The sequence below is a fragment of the Aphis gossypii genome, chromosome 3, assembly GCF_020184175.1.
Source record: "Aphis gossypii isolate Hap1 chromosome 3, ASM2018417v2, whole genome shotgun sequence".
NCBI classification, from domain to species: Eukaryota; Metazoa; Arthropoda; class Insecta; order Hemiptera; family Aphididae; genus Aphis; species Aphis gossypii.
In genome coordinates this window covers 37,031,172-37,054,760 of record NC_065532.1, presented here as the reverse complement: position 1 = coordinate 37,054,760, position 23,589 = coordinate 37,031,172, and the positions used below count along the sequence as shown (strand labels likewise).

General features: G+C 27.8%; 4 protein-coding genes across 4 annotated transcripts; 1 reads left to right on the top strand and 3 right to left on the bottom strand.

Moving 5' to 3' along the window:
- The first annotated feature begins 4 nt into the window (after positions 1 to 4).
- LOC114122100 (uncharacterized) lies at positions 5 to 2,667 on the top strand. The gene is made up of 4 exons (XM_027984665.2): positions 5 to 287; positions 347 to 448; positions 526 to 651; positions 2,462 to 2,667. Exons 1-4 carry the CDS (start codon positions 143 to 145, stop codon positions 2,578 to 2,580), a joined length of 492 nt encoding a protein of 163 aa, XP_027840466.2. The 5' UTR covers positions 5 to 142; the 3' UTR covers positions 2,581 to 2,667.
- Positions 2,668 to 3,129: 462 nt separating this feature from the next.
- Positions 3,130 to 5,523, bottom strand: LOC114122099 (heat shock protein 70 A1-like). The gene has a single exon (XM_027984663.2). The coding sequence runs from the start codon at positions 5,224 to 5,226 to the stop codon at positions 3,295 to 3,297; it is 1,932 nt and encodes a 643-aa protein (XP_027840464.2). The 5' UTR covers positions 5,227 to 5,523; the 3' UTR covers positions 3,130 to 3,294.
- Positions 5,524 to 7,931: 2,408 nt separating this feature from the next.
- On the bottom strand, positions 7,932 to 12,995 carry LOC114122118 (exostosin-3). The gene is made up of 13 exons (XM_050204014.1): positions 12,681 to 12,995; positions 12,502 to 12,621; positions 11,530 to 11,681; positions 10,802 to 11,456; positions 10,449 to 10,738; positions 9,806 to 10,060; positions 9,521 to 9,731; positions 9,317 to 9,447; positions 9,118 to 9,243; positions 8,922 to 9,049; positions 8,582 to 8,855; positions 8,414 to 8,518; positions 7,932 to 8,291 (listed from the first exon to the last, which is right to left on the bottom strand). Exons 1-13 carry the CDS (start codon positions 12,787 to 12,789, stop codon positions 8,187 to 8,189), a joined length of 2,661 nt encoding a protein of 886 aa, XP_050059971.1. The 5' UTR covers positions 12,790 to 12,995; the 3' UTR covers positions 7,932 to 8,186.
- A 492-nt stretch (positions 12,996 to 13,487) lies between these two features.
- Positions 13,488 to 22,399, bottom strand: LOC114122146 (peroxidase-like). The gene is made up of 12 exons (XM_027984717.2): positions 22,196 to 22,399; positions 19,800 to 19,998; positions 19,097 to 19,276; positions 18,773 to 18,942; positions 18,495 to 18,708; positions 17,148 to 17,345; positions 16,934 to 17,069; positions 16,073 to 16,229; positions 15,762 to 15,938; positions 15,502 to 15,700; positions 15,332 to 15,431; positions 13,488 to 14,226 (listed from the first exon to the last, which is right to left on the bottom strand). Exons 1-12 carry the CDS (start codon positions 22,310 to 22,312, stop codon positions 14,154 to 14,156), a joined length of 1,920 nt encoding a protein of 639 aa, XP_027840518.2. The 5' UTR covers positions 22,313 to 22,399; the 3' UTR covers positions 13,488 to 14,153.
- Between the last annotated feature and the right edge of the window lie 1,190 nt (positions 22,400 to 23,589).

Here is a 23,589-nt window from a genome sequence, read left to right as displayed (position 1 = left end):
TAGTATGATTGTTTTTCAAATATCACTGCGTGACAAATCGATAATAAAAAGTGAAAATCACTTTAATGTACCATGACAGTACACTTATTTTGTTGTATTCCAATCCATGGAATTACTCATTTACAAATAGTTGTCGAATACCATGTATTTGTTGCTAAGTTTTCTATTTTCTAATGTATTAAGCTTTCCTAATGGTAATACAAACTCATCAAATCATTTACTTATTGAACATAGTGTCACTCAAGAGAGTGCTGAAAATGCAATACAACATATTGTGCCAGATTTAAGTAAAATTGATAATAAATTACACTATTTATAATTTTAATTTAAATAATTATCTTATTAGTGATAGGATTTGGTTGCAAAAAATGTACTACAAGAGAAATCGAATATTGTTTATCCAATGATGTCATTGAAGATCATTGTTGCTGCCAAAGGAAATACCATGGTGTGTTATTACTATGCTATATAATATATTAATATTTTTAATGTATATTAAATAATTCTTAAATATTTATTTTATAGAAGTATTTCCTTACATCGAACATACTTGTTATGTAAGATCTAGAAATTGTGAACCAACTGTTCGGGACTGTGGAGTATTTGATCGATTATTGACTTGTTGTTGCCATCATTATCTTGGAACAAAATGTAAGTAGTATACTATATATTTTAGCATTTTTATAAATATTAAATTATTAATAAACTATATAATATATGTGTAGGTCATAGACAAAAGTCTTGATATTATTTATTTATGTTAAACTTACATATATTTGTTGTTTTAAATATATTTCATCTATGTTAATAAAGGAAGATAATTGATCTGAATGTGACATACTTATATTCAGCATCATGAATATGATATGTACATTTTATGTAAGTGTAATAAATTCAATACAAATAAATACTAAAATATTAAATATTAATTTTATTGTCTATCATATCTTTTAAAATGTAGGCATATAATAAAACTAAATAAGACAAACTGTACCACTGCTAAGAATTAATAAATAGGTTAGATACTGGTATTATAGCTCTCAAGCTATCAGATAATATAACAAATAAGTACTAATACGACATTATAATGATGCAGATGTAATTTTACTTAAAAATGTTTTCTTTTGTTTTCTAGTTACAATACCGCAGTGATAATCGGTAAAATAACAAAAATTGGAAAATATATTTACTTTTTTTTAAGGGGAAAAGTAGGTAACCCCAATGCTGTATAGTAGGTGTCGAGTTATTTTGCAATTGAAGAGTTATTTACAGTGACATATAAATTAAATTTGGTTCAATTATTAATAATTACATATACAAAATGATTCTAATCAAAAAACAGTCTATTCTTAAGTATATTCATTATTAAAGTAATTAATTTTATTAAAAATAATACAGTAGGTAAGTTAATTTTTGCCAAAAACATTGCATTTTAAAATATTATCATTGTGTGTATAAAATATTATAGCCTTTTTCAGCAATTAAATTCAATGGTAGTCCAGATACCTGATTCAAAAAAAGAATTTCGAGGACCAGAAAACCTTTTAGATACCTATTTGTTAATAATTAATGTATTTATTTTTATGTTCACAGTTTAAGTTGTTTAAAATGAATTATTTAACAAAATATAGTATAATTTCTTCTGATAATAATACAATTATATACTTGAATGTTTAATGAGAAAATTCACATCTATTTGTCTTAAGCCAGTTTTTTAAAATTTGGTAGGTACTCTTGAATAAAAACTAATGCATAGAGTGTCTTTAAGGTAGAAGTCAGTTAATATTAAATTATGTTTATTCTTTAAAATATCTAAATACATCATAAAATATTGATTATGTGTATAAAATCAGCTTTAACAAAAAAGTATTTTTGGGGGTCAAGTTGCTGGAGCTCCTTGGGTCAAATGAATAATTAAAATTGTTATTTTTTATTTAAATATCTAATTTCTTCCAAATTTGAACGAGTTAAAAAACATGGTTAGTAATTATTTTTTATAATTAATTACTAACAATATAATAAATTACTGTTTTAAATATGAAAATTTAAAAATTTATTTTTAATTTATCCAAAAATGTAATACTATATAGTATGTATATTACATGTCTATAATGGATTTATTGTGGTTAGTTTATTCCTATTATTTTAAATTTTAAAATTAAAAATGTAATTTAATTTCCAATATTTTATATGTAATGTTTTTTTTTTAATGTAAAAGTAATAAAAAATGTCTTATTAATAAGTGAATTTAACTAATGAAGTAACTTGATTGCTTTTATCTCTGGGTAATGAGTAAATAGTTTAAACTGTATTAGGTTAGGTAGGTCTAGTTTTTAAAAGTAATTTATCTACACTGATTATAATATGGGTTAAAGTATATTATATACTATGTACAAATAATTATTTAAATTTTTTGAGAAGATGGATAATAAAGATTTAATATGAATAATTTTTGTTTTAGGGAAAATAAAAATGTCATCTTCCATTAATGGTCAAAGTCAAAAAAACAAAAGCTTGTTTCTTTTTGGATTAACAACTTTCCTTATTAAGTACAATAATTATATTTTTAATTTGTTTTAAGCTGTTAAGTAATTATATATTTTTAGATAATGTAATTGTTGAACCACAAAATAATAATTCGCTTTTATCTTTTTAAATAATAGTATTTAATAAATATTGTATAACATTAAAATGATAATGACTAGTTTATTTGTCCCAATATTTTGTTATACAATAGTTGTCTATTATAAGTTAATAATGGTTACTTAGTATGGTTCATTGTTCAAGATGGAAATTTTAAATGCATGTAACACATGCTGTGTAAAACATAGACAGTACTTAAAGTATTTGTAAAATATTTAAATATGTATGAGTTGTATGACCGTTGTCTAATACTGCCAATAAGTATTTATTAAATTGGTATAGGTACCTACCAAGGAAAATTCGGTAAAAAGAAATGTATCTACCAAATGTTTTTACTCGCTACAACTAAATAATTCTCAATAAATTAGTAGGTACCTTGTACCAATCTTATTACTAAAACAATATGGTATGTATAATAGTATCGACCGTTATGGTATGCAGTGCAATTGTTCTTTTCCCAAGAAAAAAAAAAAAAAACAAAATATGTACAGTTATCAAGTATAAAATATTTATTTTGCAAAATAATTAAATATTACAATAGAAAAATCAGTCTAGTGGATACTTAACATGACAAATAAAATTAGTATGCTGTTCACAACGTATTTCCATATTTACAAAATATATACAATAAAATGAAATTATGAAAGCAATTTAATCGACTTCTTCGATCGTAGGTCCTCCGGCTCCGGAACGAGAACCGGGGAAACCACGAGCGCCGGCCGGAGGCGCGTCACCGCCTTGTCCCGCACCACCGTGTAACTTCATCATCAGAGCCGAACAGCTCTTTTGGATCTCCTTAAGTTTGTGCTCGTACTCCTCTTTGTCCGCCAACTGATTGTTATCCAACCACTGGATGACGGCGTCGCATTCCTGTTTACCCGCGTTCCGCTCGGTTTCGGTCAACTTGTCGCCGGACTCGTCCAAGGCTTGTTTGACGCCGAACACGTAGCTCTCCAGCTGGTTCTTGGCCGCTATCTTGGCCTTTTGACGTTCGTCCTCATCTTTGTACCGTTCGGCCTCGCTGAGCATGCGATCGATTTCGGCCTGAGACAGGCGACCCTTGTCGTTTTTGATGACGATGTTCTTGGAGCGTCCGGAGCTGTTGTCCTTGGCCGATACGTTCAAAATCCCGTTGGCGTCCAAATCGAAAGTCACTTCGATTTTGGGCACGCCTCTGGGCGCCGGAGGTATGCCGGTCAGGTCGAACGTTCCCAACAGATTGTTGTCCTTGGTCATGGCCCTCTCCCCTTCGAACACCTGGATGGTGACGGCCGGTTGGTTGTCCGCGTACGTGGTGAACGTCTGGGTCTGTTTGCACGGGACGGTGGAATTGCGGTCGACGATTTTGGTCATCACGCCGCCCGCGGTCTCGATGCCCAGCGACAGGGGGGTGACGTCCACGAGCAACACGTCTTGGATCGCGGAGCTCGTGTCGCCGCTGAGGATGGCCGCCTGTACCGCCGCGCCGTACGCCACCGCCTCGTCGGGGTTGATGGACAGGTTGAGCGGTTTGCCGCAGAAATAGTTTTGCAGGAGACTCTGGATCTTCGGGATCCTCGTCGAACCTCCCACCAGCACCACGTCGTGTATGTCTCCCTTGTCCATCTTGGCGTCGGCCAACGCCTTCTCCACCGGGATCAGGGTCGACCTGAACAGATCGGCGCACAGTTCCTCGAACCTCGCCCGGGACACCCGGGTGTAGAAATCGATGCCGTCCATCAGGGCGTCGATCTCGATGACCGCCTCGGAGCTGGACGACAGCGTTCTCTTGGCCCGTTCGGCGGCCGTCCTAAGCCTTCTCAACGATCTCGGGTTGGCGTGCACGTTCTTCTTGAATTTCCGCTTGAACTCCTCGGCCAAATGAGACACCAGCCGGTTGTCGAAGTCTTCGCCGCCCAGGTGCGTGTCGCCCGCCGTCGACTTCACTTCGAATATCGAACCCTCGTCGATCTGCAGAACGGACACGTCGAACGTGCCGCCGCCCAGGTCGAATATCAACACGTTCTTCTCTCCCTTCAGGTTCTTGTCCAGACCGTACGCCAGAGCCGCGGCCGTCGGTTCGTTGATGATCCGCATCACGTTCAGGCCGGCTATGACTCCCGCGTCCTTGGTCGCTTGTCTCTGCGAGTCGTTGAAGTACGCCGGCACCGTGATGACGGCGTCCGTCACTTTTCGGCCCAAGTACGCTTCGGCGGTCTCTTTCATTTTCGTCAGCACCATCGAACTGATCTCTTCGGGCGCGAACACCTTTCGCTCGCCTTTGAATTCCACCTGGATTTTAGGCTTGCCGCAGTCGTTAACGACTTTGAACGGCCAGTGTTTGATGTCCGCTTGCGTCTTCTCGTCGTCGAAACGACGTCCGATCAAACGTTTGGCGTCGAACACCGTGTTGACCGGGTTCATCGCCACCTGGTTCTTGGCCCCGTCGCCGATCAACCGTTCGGTGTCGGTGAACGCCACATAACTCGGGGTGGTCCTGTTACCTTGATCGTTGGCGATCACCTCGACTTTACCGTGTTGCCATATGCCCACACACGAATATGTGGTACCCAAATCGATGCCGATTGCTGTTCTTCCAGTCATTTCGTCAATAGTTGTTGTTGATCACACACTACTTCAATACGAAACGAAATATTATTAAAATCAAAAACGTGTAGAAAACCGTATACTGCAGTAATCGTATACCGAATTTCTAATCAATTATTAGAAGGTTTAAAATCACTTGAGAGTTTAAACGCGCACTGGAAAAATAATTAATAAACACGTATAGACTTGTAAAGCAGTGAAAAGCACTGAGAGTCGCACAAGACAGTATGTTCGTTCAACAAATCGCACTAGTATCGCTTCAAATCAAAACTGATGCCAAAAAGCGCGCCGTTAACGTTTATATACACGACCGAACGTTCGAGAATGTTCTATACGTTTCGCGAGCGCTGCTGTGACTGTTGCGCCGTCCCCTTACTATGCCGCTACCAATGATGCACATGGCTCATAAAGTTATAATAGTTTTCACTATATATATATTTATGAACATAATACAAAATTAATGTTATAGAATGTTCGCGAATTTTCTCAATCTTTCTCGTTTTTCACTGTATTTGTTTATTACAGGTTTAGGACGTTTAGGTTTTTGTTAACAAAATATTGAAAATTAAATATAATTTATGAATATATTTTAAATTAGGTAGGTATTACGAAAAAATATTACAATTGGTCGATGGACTATAAGAACAATTTATAGATAAAATAAATTTAATAATTTCATATTTCAATCAAAATTTGAACATCAAGTGTCTATAAACAAAACGATATGTATATTTTTCAGTTGCTGTAAGAATTACGTATTATATAATCATTGTATTAAAATATCCTACTTTAACTTTAAAAATTGAACATTTTATAAATTGTCATGGTTCCATCACAATTTTAACTTTAAAAATTTATACATAAAAAAAAAAATAAAAATAGTGTGAAATCAATACATAGGTATCTTCACTCCATTTATGGAAATTATTTGTAAAATTTCAATTCCACTGTATTTATTTTTACTGAGTAAATTGACAGAGTGATCCGTACAGTTCACATATTAATCACTGTACCTACAATACCTACCTATAATTCGTGATACAGTTTTAAAATCGTTTACTATTTTTATTTTTTAGTTATTTAAAGGTGTATACAGATTGTTACGGACCACGTACTGTCTGTATACTGATATTACATGTATAGTTTGATGACACTTTTTTTACATATAATAATTAATACAGGCATGCGAGGACAAGAGAGTGTGGAATATTTTATTAGTAAAATAATTAAACAATTTAAGTAGAAACACACGTCTCTTTCCTCGATGTCTCTTAGATAAGTCGTGTTTAAGAATACACAAACAATCTTTTCGGGACCCCTCGTATGACGAAGTCGCCACCTACTCTTTTATGACAAATCATATTACTTAAGGGAAACCGAGACAAGAGCTCGGTAGACGGTTACAATATAACAGACGGTTAGGGATATGGATGACATTCAGAGGCCAGTCGTAACACCACTCACAATCTAATTTATATTAAGCTTATAATATTTGTATTTGTGCAAGACTCATTTTAATAAACGTAAACTATACTTGAAATACCACGACGTACCGATTCATTTCGTACGTTGATGCATATTATATCGACCAAGTTGGGACGCAACATGATGTAGGTTTGTATACCTATTTCTTGACGAACAACAAGAATATATCATGATAAATATATATTAAATATAGCCTATGTATATATATATTCTCCAGTCTCTTCTGTTATATACAGCAATAATAAAACCCACCAACAACATGGCATCATACTCATACCAAATATGGCTTGTCTATTCACTGACAAAAATTAAAAAATTACAAATTACCCAAAAAAAAACTTCTTGAAAATAACATTCAAAGCCTCTTGGGTTCATGAGAAACAACCAACTTGACACTGTAACCCAACCTATCGACATGGTTAGCCAATATAAAAATAATTTTTATTACAGTGTTATTGTGAATATAATTTTAAATTTAAATTATTGTAGTACCCTATGTATTGGTAAATGGTAGTTATAGAACAATATACTTTCATTAGTTGCAAAGCACACCTATATAAATAAATTATTTTTAGTAATTGGTGGTAGACAAAGGTTTTAATAGTAAGAAGTAAACCATAGAACTAGGTATTCCTATCACTATTATTTTTTTTTTGTATAGGTTATATACTTATATGTAACTACATAAAGTAGGTAGATACAGTGCTATAACTCAATATAAATCTTTTACTTTTTTGATTTGATCTTTGACTAAACTTTACAATAACCATTTATTAAATTAATACTATGAATAAGACATTGTGTGTATATTGTAATCACATAGTGTTTTTAGTTTTTTTTATTAATGCCTGCACTTTAAATCTAACAAACATTTTTTGTTATGATAAGTGATAACTCTAATGGACATATTGAATAGGTAGGTACTAAATTAGTAGTTGATTTTTGTATTAAAAACTGTCTGTATATCACAGTATTTAATAATTTCATTAAAGACAACTATAAATTACATATTAACAAACATAAAATGTCACAAAATAAAATTGGATGTGCAAATTTTTTGAAAAAATACAATATTTATAATTATGAAAATATTCCTACTACATTGTACATATATATTTTATTGAAAGCAGACATTTCTAAAGAATCTAATGAACAATATTTTCACATTATTCTTAGGTTTTTTAATAAACTTTAGAAAATAATTTAAAACATAAAAATTGTTAGTTTTTATAAAGCCTTTATCACATAAACACGGTGTAATCATTTGTGTTATAGAAGTATACATTTTTTCTATGTGTATATCAATAATTTATCAATTACATTAGTAAAGAAAAGTCAAAAAGGTAAATATTTTTAATTAAATTTAAAATTATCAGTCTTGTTAAATTATAAAAATATATGACCCAAACTCTACGGAATGTGAACTGAAAAAAATCATATACTTCAATTTGATCTGATTCTTTTATCATATTTCATATAAATTTAAAACATTTTTGTTTGTCATGTGGTATTCGAGTTTTAAAAAGAATAGAATCAACTCGAAACTGTGTATTTAGAAGAGGCGTGTATCCAAATATCTATAACATAAAAATATTTAATATTACAAAATGTAATTAAAAAGAAATGTGTTAAAAATTTAATAATATCATATAACATTTTAAATTTGATGATATAAAAAAAAATTATAAAAACATCTTACCTCAGTAAAAAAGTTGATACATTTATGGCGTTCTAAAAAATGTGTTTCATCTTCAGAAAGTGAAACAGGGCATCCTGGACAACGAAAAGTCCATCTAGATGTTACCTGAAATTGAAATAATATGCATATTATTGTTATGTTAAAATATTTAATTAACCACATAATTACCTTCACTGGAGGTTTGTTGGTAACATGAGATACCAAAAAATTCATTGCAATATCTTCACAGTTCATATATTGGTCCACTTTGTCTCGAATAGCTTGAGGTAGCCAATATGAATATAAATATAAATAATATTTATGTACGAACGCTGCGCCTGTTAAAACCATGGACAATTCGCAGCTATAATTTGAGTTATAAAGCCAACCACCATGATTAAGGTCTAATGCATGAAAGCGTCCAGGAAAACCAACAACTCTATCACGCTGTTCTCTCCAAACCCTTAATAATATATAAGTATTGACATTAAATAATAATTAAAAATAAAATAATGAAAATACAATTTACCTAAAACCAAACATAATTTCATCATGTCTTAAATGAGCATCATCGTCAACTGATAAAACAGCTTCAGTTTCGATTGCTTCATAAGGCAAAAATCTATTATTAAGACTATTTTTAGCTGCCTGAATAACCTGAATGAATAAATTATAAAGTAAATAAATATCAAGTATACAAATAAAATTATTTATGTTATACTAACATGTATAGGTACACCAATTTCAGGCCATCGTAAATCTTCAAGAGGTGGTTTAGGAGAATTCCACACAACAAGTACTTTATTTAAATAAGGCAAGCCATGTAAACGACTAAGAGAATTCATAAGTACCTTAATAAAAAAAAAAATAAAAAAATAAATAAATATGCCATAAAATAAAAAAATATAAATAACAAAATAATACTTGATCACGTTCATAAGTAAGTATAACTATGGTAAACTGTTCTCGTGGTGAGTTTCCGCCAAGACTTTGACAGAATTCTTTTCCTGCTCCCCCTGCACCATTGTTAATTGGTCGAAAACCTTTACCAGAACCTAAGCATAAGACAAAACACTTAATAACGTATACAATTTTCATGAAAACTACTGAAAAACATGTTTAACTGACCAATAAATTTTGCATCTGATGGAAGCAAAGGGTCAAAAGGCGTATGTGGGTAGAGTTTAAATGGATCTCCCCAACTGTTCCATAATTCATAACCTTGAATATTCATAATTGTATAATTTCTTTTAAAAACGGGAGAGCTAAAAGGTTGCTCTAATGGACCTAAACTTTCTTCAGGTTCAGCATCCGGTATAATTGGATCCATTTTAATTGGCTATATTAAAAATTATTTAAGTACATATATTTTATAATTTATATAATTATTTAATTTAATCAAAGAAAACTAACTTTAAAATGTTCATTAAATATACTCGGCGAAGGTGTATCAATTACTGGCATGGGAGGTATACCAATTCTATTACGTATAACAGCAAGGGTTGTATCCAAAATAGCTTGAATAGTACCAAAATATTTTTCGTATAGCATTCTACCCTGTCGTCTCATTAATAGTATATCATTATCAGGTATAGTTCTCAACAACCAATGAAGTTCTGGAATTCTTTCTCCTGCTATGCATATAGCAGCTCTACACCAATCTATAACCTGAAGTATAGTTTTTTAAGATATTGTAATTTACTGCATCATACTAGGCATAGGCGTGTACAGACTTTAGAGTTTTAGATAAAAAACAAAATAAACCAGCCTATATTTTAACTAAACTTAACATTGAATTAATTTAAAAAATATGATCATATCATATATTAAACAAAACATTTACATGGAAAAAAATAATTATTAAGACTTAACCTAACTTGTAAAAAATTCTTCAACAGTTTAATTTTAACTTTTAAGGAAGTAAAATTTACAGCAGTAAAAAAATATCAGAAATTGGCAGCCATAATTTAAAAATATAATATACTACAGATTAATTTTTTGCTCCTTTCGCTGCTTTTAAGCACACGCCTATGATAAATATTGAAAATCATTTTACTTCATCAAAAGGTAATCCAATTCTGTCATATTCTAAAAATACAGGAATAGCACCAAATTTAAGTGATTCAAATATACGAGTTTGCATCATTGCTGTTGATATCATATCATTGTCTAAAGGAGCTGGAATCAATGTAAAAGTTGACTGAGTAATAAAAACTTTACGTTTAGTTTCATCACTACACAAACACCAATCAATTATGTCACTCTCAACTCTTTGATTCTCACAATCAGTTATTATATAAAACTGATCAACAGTTGTTTGTGTAATAAACTTTTGTAACATATCAACTAAAAAAAATAAAAATAAATAAATTATTAACATTTAATGTAAGTCTAATATTTCTAAATTACCAAAGTTTTGTTGGCGTTTAGTAATGTTAATATTTTTATATCCTTCAAAAGATAACAAATATTTCCTTCTAGCTGGTAACATGTATGGAGAATCCATCCATACTTCTCCACCTGGTGGTCCAAAACTAACAGGTAAAATTATATCATGACCGGGACGAAAATTCTTTTCATTCCAAAAAGACTGAGCAAGTATGGCACGTCCAAAATTAATATTTTGATCAAAATTTGGTTTGTCATAGATATTTTTACTTAAATAAAATAATATATGATTTCTACCATCACCACCCCAAAAGGGAAGACGTTCTAATTGAGTTGTGTTAATAAAATTACGAGTTTCGCCAAGTAAAGCTACATACACACAAGCATTATTCGAGCTGTTAGTAAAATGTGGATTATAGCGTAAAACTTGAAAAACAATTTTATTCAATGATGTAGAAACTAATTCAGGTAATTCTTCTGGAAGATAAAAGTAAAATGGGAATCCTGATGTTAATGAGCAGCGAGAATAATCAAAACAATTTTTCATATTTCGACATGTATAATGTGTGTTTGCAGATAACGGTAAAAATGAAGGAGGATTTTGTGGTAATATAATTCTTGGTGGGGCAAGGTTAGGGGAATTCTGTATAATAGCTTCATTTTCGGCAACTTGAGCCTAAAATAAAATAAAATAAAATAATGAATTGTCATACCTATATTTTCAGAGAAATTAAATGTATTATATTAACCTGTTTCACAGACATTTTTAGTTTTTCTAATTCTGCTTCTTGTCGTACAAGTTCTGCTTTAGAATCTTCAATTTTTTTATGGTTAAGAGCAAGTTCACTTAGAAGTTTTTGCCGTTTTCCTTCAATATTTCTTAATTCATTATTTACAGAATCTAAAAAAGCATTAAGAACATTACAAATATTAAAATATATACTTGTAACCTTGCTGTTGATGCATATATTTGTTTTAATTAGAGTGTTGAATAAGTCAATGAAATAGGGTACCTATAATTTATACTTTAAAAAATATTTCATACATTAAACTTTCTTATACTAATAATATATTAGTCTATAGTCTTTACAATGCTGCTATTTTACTCTTCAATATTTTAATATATTAAATAAGATTTTATAATTAACAAACCTTTACATGTTACATTACAAGAGTATTAGAAAAACCTCTACTCAAGTTCACAGTTTATGGCATATTCAAAAGTGAATTAGCAGTAGTAACTGTTTCGAATATAACAATAAAATAAGCATCTACTACAACTGTTTAATCACTTGGAATTAATCAGATTTTTTTAAAGTATACTTACAATAAAAAATGTGAAAAAAAATATTTATTGGTAGAAAAGCAAGGTATTGTGCAATTCTAAATGCCATAATAGTATGCGAGTATGCCACAAATAAATAATGTATAATTACAATTCCTCTAGTTAAAAATATAACCATTTTTTATATGATTTTATTTTACATTTAAATTTATTCGATACTTTAACGATAATCAAATTAAAACTGTATATAATATATACTTAAATACTTTAACAAACATTAGCAGGTAATCAATGAATTTTCTAGTTATTTCATAAAATAACATTATATTTAACGCTCAAACTATAACATGATATATGAAAATAATAATAATAAATTTATATTTCAATATCACATTAGGTATAAAAATATATAATATATAAATGCAATTTTCATTACTTTTTATTCTAACTAATTCAGCTATTCTATGTTTCAAGTCGGTAGCTCTAAGAACACCATAGTCCCCATGAACTTCCAGTTTTGAATGTGTGTTATAAGAATTTTCAAATCCATCTTTTTCTTCCTGAAATATACATAAACATAGAAATTTCAATAACTTAATTTAGTTGAACATTTACTTGCCTTTGAAAGATAATAATGACCAATTAACGGTGCGATAATCAACAAGACCAAGATGGTAAAGAGTAAACGCGATTTAAATTTAAACGTAGATAGACAGAGAAACATTAAGCAGTTTGATTAGACAATGTATTATAATATATGGCAATAATAACGATAATATCAATAACTACAATTAATGAGAAGATGAGTATAAGTCTAATAATAAATAGAAATCAGGCATTTCTATAGCTAAACACTGTAGATATTAGGCAAGCATTTTTAATAAATAAAAATTAATTTTAATTTAAAACTTAAAGAATTAAGTATAATATGATAAAAAAATTTGAATTCACCATAATTCTGTTATCAAATCTTACCCAATGTGATTACTGATTACGATAGTGTAAAGTAAACAATGGGTATTGGGTTATGGGTAGTGTTTACCTATGTATAATATTATTAATATTGTATACTGTAAATTATTATTTAAATTAGGTACCTAAAAAAATATTATAATTAGTAATAGGTACCATTATTTACCATATATATATATATATATAAATAGGCAAGCAATATTTTTATTCAAGGTGTAGGTACACACGAATTAAGATAGGTACCTATATACGTAGGTATTAATTTTAATTCGTCGGTAATTGCACATAATATGTAAATATGTTATATGTAATAACAAATAAGTTGTCTTCAAGTCAAGTAAAATTACGAAAAATATAAAAGGCGGAAAAGTGGTACCTACCGTAACGGTTATTGGTTACCTAAGGTAAATTTAAATTCAATGATAAATAAGTCACTTACTAAATAATTTACAGTAAAAAACATTTATTCTCCATCGCGGTTCTCGTTTGAAAAAAAATATTTAGAATTTTGTTGCAACCACATAACATTTTTCAAATTACATAAAATATCTAAGTATTTAAAAATATGGTCCTTAAGTGTACTTAATTTTTTTCAAAAATCAAAAAGGAATCAAAGGAAGTGATGGCGGTGAGAATATTTGGTTAATCTCATTGTATACCTATACTAATCTTGATACCAATTAAGTCTCATTAGTAAGTATTAACTGTTTATAATACACTGTGTAACTATATTAAACTAAATAAGTCAGACAATTTCTTTAAATCTTTTGTAAATTAAAAAATAAAACATAATTTAGATTTGTTATACTTATAAGTTATTATAATATGTTTATTTTTATTCTTACAATCTTATTACAATTCAAAAAATTTGCCATCTAGACTATAGGTAGGTATTAACTTATACATATTTACAGTAATTATAGACTAGGACACTAGGTATATTATACCTATAGTTATTTACAATGTGTGAAGTATGTGGATTTATTTAAAAAATATTATTACAACATATCTATTGGACGTTTTGTTGAATCCCAATGGCGGTTTCCTTGTATATTGTTGCATTGTTGGTCTTAATTTTTTATCTTCATAAAATTCAATTTATTATAATATTTACTATCACTTGAATTCTCTCCATGCTTCTAGATCTATTTTGAAATGTTCATCACAATTCCATTTAATCGAAGAAAAACTATGATAAACATAATAAAATATATATTAAAAATTTAAATATTATTAGGTATTTTATAGTATCAACAGGCAGGAGCATATTTAGAAATGTCTTATAGGGGGCACGGGACTCATGTCACCTCCCTTAAATACGCCCCTGTCTATTGGTAAGTATTAAATTCATTAAATGTATTCATATCAAGAAAAACCCTTTATAAAATAATGAAATTTTATTTTATATACATTAATATTTTAAAGATTTCGGTATTACGATTATCTACTTAAGTTATATACTACAAATTACAAATCTTTTAATAATAATAAAATAATCTTTTTAGTATCAAATTAATAAAGAAAAGCAAGTGGATATGGCTCTGCTGTGCACACGTACAGTATAGGTAGGTATAGAGTGGGTCACAATATTATGGGTGTATTGAATTTGATTTCAATGAATTATCATTGTATACATAAAACAATTCTAAAAGGAGACTGTCTATCAGCCCATATATCACTAAGGACACAAAATTATGCATTTATGCATGATATGTTTTTTTAACATTCGTAGGTATTTAGTAAGTCATTTATCTCAGTTTTAATATTAAGGCAGGTTGGTATATTTTTTTCGAAAATATTGTATTTATCTTATTATCCTTATTATTAGTATTTAATTATTATAATAAAATATATTTATACTATATTATTTAAAAATTGTATAAAATAAAATATCATAATATCAAATCTATGAAAATTTCAAGTTACACAAAAAGACAAGATTTTTTCAAAAATTAAGTTCGCATAAATATTTTTTTCCCCCGACTATAAGAAAATTATGAGAAATTTTTACTTTTGATCCTCCGAAGTATGTACCAATTAAATTTAATTTATTACTAAAAAATCTCACATATTTTATGAATCAAATCATTTTATCGACTACTTTATTTCATTATAGTACCTACATAAAAAAAAAAATACGCTTTATTGTAAAATCAATACATTATATACATTCATTGCTTCACTCAGAATCTTAGTAGATAATATATTAAAATAAACTTTGTGATTTATTTAAAAAAGTCTTATAATTATTTAATTATTTAATACTATTAATATTTAAAATAAATTATACATACTCGTGTAAACTTTTAAAAATATCTAAAGGTAGAGTAAACAAATTAGTTGTTGCACATATGACATGACCTAAATTAATTTGTTTTATCGTTTTTAGTTGTTCTGAAAAATCAAAAAAATATTAAGTAGGTAGCTAAAATGAAAATCATTACAAGTAATAAAAATAAAATACCTTGTGTGAAACTACCAGGTTGTCCTTGTACATCGTAAAAAAAGCGATCACCATACTTATATCTAAAAAAGCTGTCAGATAATATGCATCTAGTGGTAGGTCCAACCATGGATCCTTCTTCTGGTACCTCAAGTAATGCCCCTACATGTAAATCTATGTCGCGTACTGTTGCATAAAGTGTTTTTAATATTTGTACAGCCTAATAAAATAAATGATTTTAATATATTTTTATTTTTATACTTATGAATTTTAAAATTAACTTTAAAAGGTATTAAATCCAACAAATCATCAAACGAATTGGCCCGTGGTATTCCACAAATAGTTCTGACTTCATTATAAACTGGTAAACCGACATCTCGGCCTCGCTGTATATCAGTTGATAATAAATCTTGGCCAGTAATGTCCGGCAAATTAAAACGAAAGAGGAAATTCGAAATCTAAAGATAGTTAAATATTTTTTTTTAATGCAATTTTTATAAGACTAGAAATTAAAATTATTAAACAAAAAAACATTTTAATATTTTATTTAATAAGAGCAATAAATTGTAGTAGGTATAAACAAAAATCTAACCAATTGATTATATGATGGTTGATATTCACGACCTGGAGTTTCAACAAGTCCTCTTGTTAACCAGTCAACATTTTTTCCCATAGGTAACAAATCCGGTCTATCCATCCAATCTGTTAAATTAACTTGAAATGCGAGTTTGTACATTTTATCTATAAAGCTAAGATAATATTTAAAATATATGAATTCAATTCATATAACCATAAGCATTTTCACACTATAAATTATTTAAACTCGTCTAATAATAATACATTGTTTAGCATTGTACATCATTGACGACGTGTATAGGTTCGGAAATTCGTGATATAATCTTAAAATTATTCTTAATAAAAAATAATAATTGTTATAAATAAAAAAAAATTCCTACATGTACCTATTTGAAAAGATTTAAATTTTTTATAAGTTAAACTTAAGAAATCTTATAAATACATTTTAAATATCTATAAATACCATACATTTAGTCTTAATTGTTTTAACATGTCACATTATGTAGATATAGGTATATAAAATAATAATTTAACTGATAATGGAATTGTTTAAGCTTATACAATTATTTTTTTTAAAATACAATTTTTGCGTTTATGAAACATGAAATATACAGTTAGGTACTTATTATTTTGATAAATAATAATGCAAATAATGTAAAGTTTGATTTAGGTACTAATAATATTAGTTATTAATGATTAAAATTGTTTTATTTCCTAAAGAGTTTATGTGCAATTTACGTCTTGCATTATACCCAATGCCCATATTAGCATGAACATAATATATATTTTTATCATTTATACTTATCTTCATAGTTAGTATATAAAGAATACTTTATTTAAATAATTATTAATTAATAGTAAATAGTAAACACCATACTTCAGTTGAGCTGGAATTTGGTTATGAAGTATTCGAAATGAACTAGCTGCAAATTCTAAAGATGTAGATGGATTTATTCTCTCATTATACATCGTTTGAGGAGTAAATAAACCGTAGTATTCTGCGTACGTTTCTCCTAAAAATATTAAACGTATATCTATAATAAAATATCTAGTTAAATTAAAAATAATAGATATTGTTATACCACTTATACCTAATATAATGGGTAAATAATGATCGTAAGTAATGTGTTGAATAACTGCTCCAATAATCTTTCTAGTTTCTTGATAGAGCATTTCATCGGACCAAAATTGGTTCAAGTACAACAGCTTGGATGCTAAATGATTATGGAATCTTAAGAATAAATTATGAAGAAGAGCGTTCCCCAAATTTTGATTTATGCGAATATCTCCTGTATAAAAATAATACAAATATGAAATATCTAATCCTTATAAAATATAAATCATTATTTTTTTTCTTATCAAAGTGTTATATATTATGTAATAGATGTATAACTATATGGTGCCTATGATTAATAGTTATATATATTTTGTATTCTAATGATAATTGATAGTATAATTTTAAAAACATATAGTTTAATAGTTTTAGACGTTTGACGTAAATGATATGTCATTTAGAGTCGTCTAATGATTGGATGGTATATGGATTATCAATGATAATTTATCATATAGGTATAGTGATCTATTACTTAATTTCGTGTTTATGAACGAACTTTTGAATTTCACTTGCATATTACAATTGTATTACAGTCGTGATATTAATTGACAAGTTAGATTAGGTATAAATAGTATAATGGATCCGAATGAAGATGTTTTGACAGAATTGTATATAATGTAATACGTCTAATACATCATACCATTTACACCATTTATACCAATGTTATAACTTATACTGTAGGTATATTATATTTATTGACGAAACCACACAATTTTGAATTTGGTTTAATTTAAGGGTAGAAGTTAATAGAATTTAGCTGAGGTATACCTTCAATTTCCACCAGATACTAATGCTTGTATAGTCTGGGCTAATTTTTTATTTAGCTGACTAAATTAAATTTAGCCAGGTCACCACTTATGAATATTGAAAATGTATTTTTCTTGCGGGCGTGGCGAGTTTTTGATTTAAACAAGAATCAAAAAGGTGTATTATATAAATTATACTTATACATTTATATTGATCAGAAATTAGAAAAAAATAGTACCATATTTTTTTTCAAAATTTCTTCCTTCAATTTCATAATTTTTAGCTTTAACGTATAGAACGTATATAAGATATGTAACAAATTTAATTAAATATTTACTACATAAATTATAATTATTTGTTTGATACTTACCAGTTACCAGTTACCACTGAGAAATTTCCCATCAGAGCACATTGGTTTTATAAGTTTAACTCAATCTTAAATTCTATTTTTCATAAATTTTACCAATTTTGTATAAATTAATTAATGACATTTATAATGTACTAATTTAATAATAAATAAATTTAATTTTCCAAAAGAAGTCAATCATTTTATAATTAAAAATTAAAATCAACTAACCAGCTTGAAAACAAACTCTAGAATTTGTCGATGAGTCACATTGTAATGTTGTTCGATTCACTTGAGGACAAAATTCTTCTACTTGAGTATTTTGGTTGTTCTTAAGAATATCAGATCGGAGTCTTCCGCTTATGAACGATCTTAGCCCCGCTGCTATTGTATCACTAGATCCATAGATTTGAGATCCATCAATATATTGAGAGACTTCGACCATCTAAAAATTAAAATAATATAAATTAATAGAATTTTAGACATAAAAGTATTTTTATTGTACTAACAAATGTAGCTGGCATCAATGGACAACTGAAATTAGCCGATGTTACTGCGCGGTTAAAAGACATGCATGATCTGTTATAATTTAAATAAATAGGATCATTTTTGGGTATATTAATTACATTTTGACATTGAGTTGGTGTTTTAGATATATTTTGAACTCCGCAACAATCAGCTATAAAATTAAAAAAAAAAAAACAATAGTTTTACAGGATTTTAATAAATATCAACTAATTACTAAACCATTAAATATTATTACATTAACTGTTAAATACATTACACCATCAAATTTATGATTAATATTATGATATTATTAATAATCACATTACCGACAGATAAATCTGGTCTTAAAAGGGATATGTCATGAGCTATAAATTGTCCCCATTGCATTAACAATACATTTAGTTCATCAAAATCGTACCATTGATTGTTCAAAAATAATTGTGTATTAATTTCTCTAGCTCCTGGTAACTGTGACCCGTTTGATTGTTGTCGAAATTTATAAATGCCTAAAAACAGTAAAAACCAATTCAGTTATTATACAAGCCAAATTAAATGTAGGAGTAAAATGTTTCTTATACAAAAGTAATAAATTCATAAATTACATGAGTGTTTTTATTCGCTCTATCAATGGATGAATAGGAAAAGGATTTTAAAAAATAACTTAGAATTTAAAGTAATTTTTTTTACTTCAAAATTACGTTATTGTTCACATTTTTCAAAACAATTTTCAGAAAAAATAATTCTTAAAAATTGAAAGTTTTATTGCAGAAAACTCTTCAAAACTGTTCCTATTCGCCCCATTTCATGGTAATTCTTAAAAAGTTACAACTTATATAAGTTTAAAACATTTTAAAATGTATGTTAACTGTTATTATTCGAAATTTGATTACCACATTTTTTTTTTTTATCAAAAATGAAATTGTATGACTAAATAATGTATATATATCAAAAAAAAAAAAAAATAAATATAAAATATAAATTATATTTATATAATCAATGGTAAATATGAGTACAATACCAATTACCTACCATCACTATACTCAGCATTAAGGAGTCTCAAAAATGGAGTATTAGATGCGCCCCAAGTAGGTACTCTTAAGTTATTACATGATCCATTAAAACTTCTATACTTAGAGTTTGGATTACACATTACAACCGGTGCACATCTTCTCATATAATCTTCATTTGTTAATGGAAATACATCTGTGTGTAAAAATGGTGACTGTGCCTATTTTAAATCAAAATCGTTATTTTATAATATGTACTAAATGTCTAAATATAATAATAGTGTTTCATATTTTTATGGGTATGTATCATATTATATGAGGTGATTTAAATGCTAGCAATTCTCTTAGGTCTCCAATTTCCATCAGCTCTTTCCACTCTTAGTCATAGTTAATATACATGTAGATATATTTATTAATTTATTGAAATTGTAAATTAATTAACGTACATATAGATACATTTAACATATTTGAATAATTGAATATTTAAATCAATCATTAATTTATCCATTATTGAACACGTTTTTTACAAGCTGTCGTAATGATTAGTTATTTTAATACTAGGTATAGGTACCTATTAAGTTTACCTAATTGGGTTAGTACCAAAGTATAAACGTATACTGTACGTTCTATATATTTTAAAGTGCATATAAAACCAAATATATTTTTATTGATTAATAAATGACATCAATACATTATATTATTATAATATATAAGGTACAGTAAGTAAAAAATAATAATTATATATGCATTTTACAACATTATAAAATGTATACCTACATTATAATATGTTGGGAAAATTAAATTATACAATTACTTACTATTTTATTATTTATTTAGGTAATAATAAATTATTAAATCAATGTTAATGCATGTAGCCATGAATGTTATTAGTATATATATATAATAGGATGCTAAGTATAGATGAGCTAAGTAACAAGCTTCCTTAATCGATACACAAATTACGATACATTTATACAATATTCAACTTACATTATACATAAATATTATTGATTACTAATAACTAATAAGTAATAATCTACAAATTAATACGTTTCTTCTAATTTTCATATGAAATGATATACTCGTACTATAATGATTAGTGACTATACTTATAAATAGGGCTTGGGTTTTAAAGCATAATACCTATGTTTCTTTTTTTATAATATGAGATGGAAATCTAATTTTTATACCTAAATTCTTTTCGCGTCATTCTGATTCCATATAAACCAATTTATTTTTGCCTTTTTTTTATGTAAATGTTTTTTTTCTTTTTTTCAATTATTCCAGCCGTGAATTTTTTATATGTTTAATATGCTATTGTAATAAAAAAAAAAAATTAATGTAAAAACCCAAAATGCCGATATTAGATTATCATTATTTTCGTTATCGGGTTGTTTATTAAATATATTATAGGTATGTAAGATTGTCGATCCACATAGCCTGGCAGTACCTATACGGCCAGTATGCCTGTAACATCGATATCCACCATTTAAAAATTTAAGATTTAGTGTTGTAATTTGAAACCTTTTGTATGAAGTATGCACCGATCATTTTAGTAGATGTAGAGAGTTCGTTTTCTATGTATAACCTATATTCTATCGGACAATAGAGTTAGTTTCACTATTGCAAAACTAGGGAAGTACCTACATGGTAGTTAATTCTTTTTTCAAAGTAAATTAATTTTTCAAATTTTTTTATTCGTTTTTTAGCTAGTTCGTGTTAATTTTTGGTCATGTTTTTTTTTGCTATTTTAAAACAATCGTTGACTTTTTTAGTTGCTTATTACGTTTTAAAGTCCGAACCCAACTTACAAATAATATCAGGGGACTGAAGCCCGCTCCCAGAATATTTTTCATACTTGTGCTTCAAGTTTATTAGTATTCTAAACCGTTTTATTTTATATAAATTACTTATATTTTAAAGAAAAGAGAAACTAGGGATCCTTTACATTTGACCCTCAATAGACTAACTACATTCAATCTCCCATTTGAAGTCGAAAATTAAATACATTATAAATAAATTAGATAGTTGATCAGAAGTTCCTAACATTTTTTATCTCACGGCAACCTTAAACATTTTCTAAAAATCCAGAGGCATCCTATAGATTATTTTGGTTTTATTTAGCAGTGCATAAGTTTAAACAAAAGTAGTAAACCGTAGGTATATTGCCATATTGGTGTATAGTATAATACTATAATGTATATAGTATTTGCAGTATATACACAATATAATATATTTTATAACACAAATTATTACATTGAACGTTTGAAAATTAACTACCTACCAGCTATATCTTTTTATTTTTAAATCTCTGTTTAATTGATAAATGTATAGATGAATTTGAGAAAAATTTAGTATTTATTTAAATATAAGTTTAGGTGTTAGTTACTATTTTAATAGTTGTTCAGTTTTACTTACATGTGTTTGTAGAAGAATTGTTATTGATAAAATAATTATTGTCTGTACATGCGTACCATAATATGCAGCAATAGTGTAAAAATAATTTGTTTGATGAACTTTTATCTTCTGTGTCATTTTATGTTATGAATAAACTGATATAGTGCGTCAAATAGTAAAGAATAACTAGTACCTAGTACCTTATACCAAAATATATACCTCTGCTTTTATAGTAAATAGTAAATACCTAATATTATATACCATCATTATTACGCGTAGACATATCTATTTATCATACATTATACATTAGATCCGCTCAATTATTATGATTTCAGTATAAAAAATAATTTCTTATTCCTTTCATTTAATTACAAGATTTAATGGAATTCAGGATTTCATAGTACCTATATAAATAAACCCATTTACATTATACATACATTTATTATATATATATATGTTTGTTAAAATTGAGAAAAACGAAATTACTAATCACTTTCTATAAAATATAATTTACGTAATAACAAATATAATATATAATGTTCCTACATTACATATTAATCATATTATTATTATATATTGTTTAACACGGGTTTGTGTTAAAACGAGTAAAATGTTATGTACACCTTACGTTTTAATATTTTGTATAAAATTAATATAAATATCGTGAAAATTAAGAAATAGCTGTAGGCTGGAGTTTAAAAACCCTTTAATACATGACATTTTATCCTACCAAAAAAAAAAAAAAAATTACATTTATTGTAAAAAAAACTCCAGGATCATAGAAATAAATATGTATAAATAGTATTCAAATTAAATTTTCCATTAAAATTTACCAAAGTTTAAAATATGCCGTTTACGAACATCACTCATCGAATAGGTAGGTAGATAATGCAATTTTTATTTCTAGAATAATAGATGCACTTAAAATATGTTTTATCAGTTTAATATACTTAAACAAGATCACAGTAACATTAATGTACTTATAAATTTATTAAATAATAATTAAAAATGTACAATAAATGTATGTTAGGTATGTACCTATGTGTATGTTTTAATAAACCAAACGATTCATTTAAGTGTAGACATTTTTCCCTATGCTGTGCATAGTGCATACAATAAGTTTATTTTATATTTCAATATGTATTATATTTAGAAAGAAATCTGTAATCTCTATATTAAGTCTTAAGATTATTTTGAAAAAAATTCTTACAAGATGGTTTATTTTTTTTTAATCGGTGGGAAATAATAATTTCAATAAATTTATTAATTTATTTATTATCAATATATTAATAACAATTTTTTGTTATAGTAACATGAAATATGTAAATAAATGACATAAATCATCCCTCTCAAAAATAATTTCTGAAGCTGTTTATTTTTCATCAATAGTTCAATTTTAAGAATTATCAATCAAT

Excerpts from the sequence above, each read along its gene's own strand:
- LOC114122146 (XM_027984717.2), bottom strand. The coding sequence starts at position 22,312 with ATGACACAGAAGATAAAAGTTCATCAAACAAATTATTTTTACACTATT. Across the intron at positions 15,939-16,072 it reads AACCATCATATAATCAATTG|ATTTCGAATTTCCTCTTTCG; the intron begins GTTAGATTTTTG and ends AACTATCTTTAG. Across the intron at positions 15,701-15,761 it reads TGGATTTAATACCTTTTAAA|GCTGTACAAATATTAAAAAC; the intron begins GTTAATTTTAAA and ends TTATTTTATTAG.
- LOC114122118 (XM_050204014.1), bottom strand. The coding sequence starts at position 12,789 with ATGTTTCTCTGTCTATCTACGTTTAAATTTAAATCGCGTTTACTCTTT. Across the intron at positions 11,682-12,501 it reads TGAATTAGTTAGAATAAAAA|ATTCTGTAAATAATGAATTA; the intron begins GTAATGAAAATT and ends ATGCTTTTTTAG. Across the intron at positions 9,050-9,117 it reads AAATTGGTGTACCTATACAT|GTTATTCAGGCAGCTAAAAA; the intron begins GTTAGTATAACA and ends TTATTCATTCAG.
- LOC114122099 (XM_027984663.2), bottom strand. The coding sequence starts at position 5,226 with ATGACTGGAAGAACAGCAATCGGCATCGATTTGGGTACCACATATTCG.
- LOC114122100 (XM_027984665.2), top strand. The coding sequence starts at position 143 with ATGTATTTGTTGCTAAGTTTTCTATTTTCTAATGTATTAAGCTTTCCT. Across the intron at positions 288-346 it reads ACATATTGTGCCAGATTTAA|TGATAGGATTTGGTTGCAAA; the intron begins GTAAAATTGATA and ends TTATCTTATTAG. Across the intron at positions 652-2,461 it reads TCATTATCTTGGAACAAAAT|GGAAAATAAAAATGTCATCT; the intron begins GTAAGTAGTATA and ends TTTTTGTTTTAG.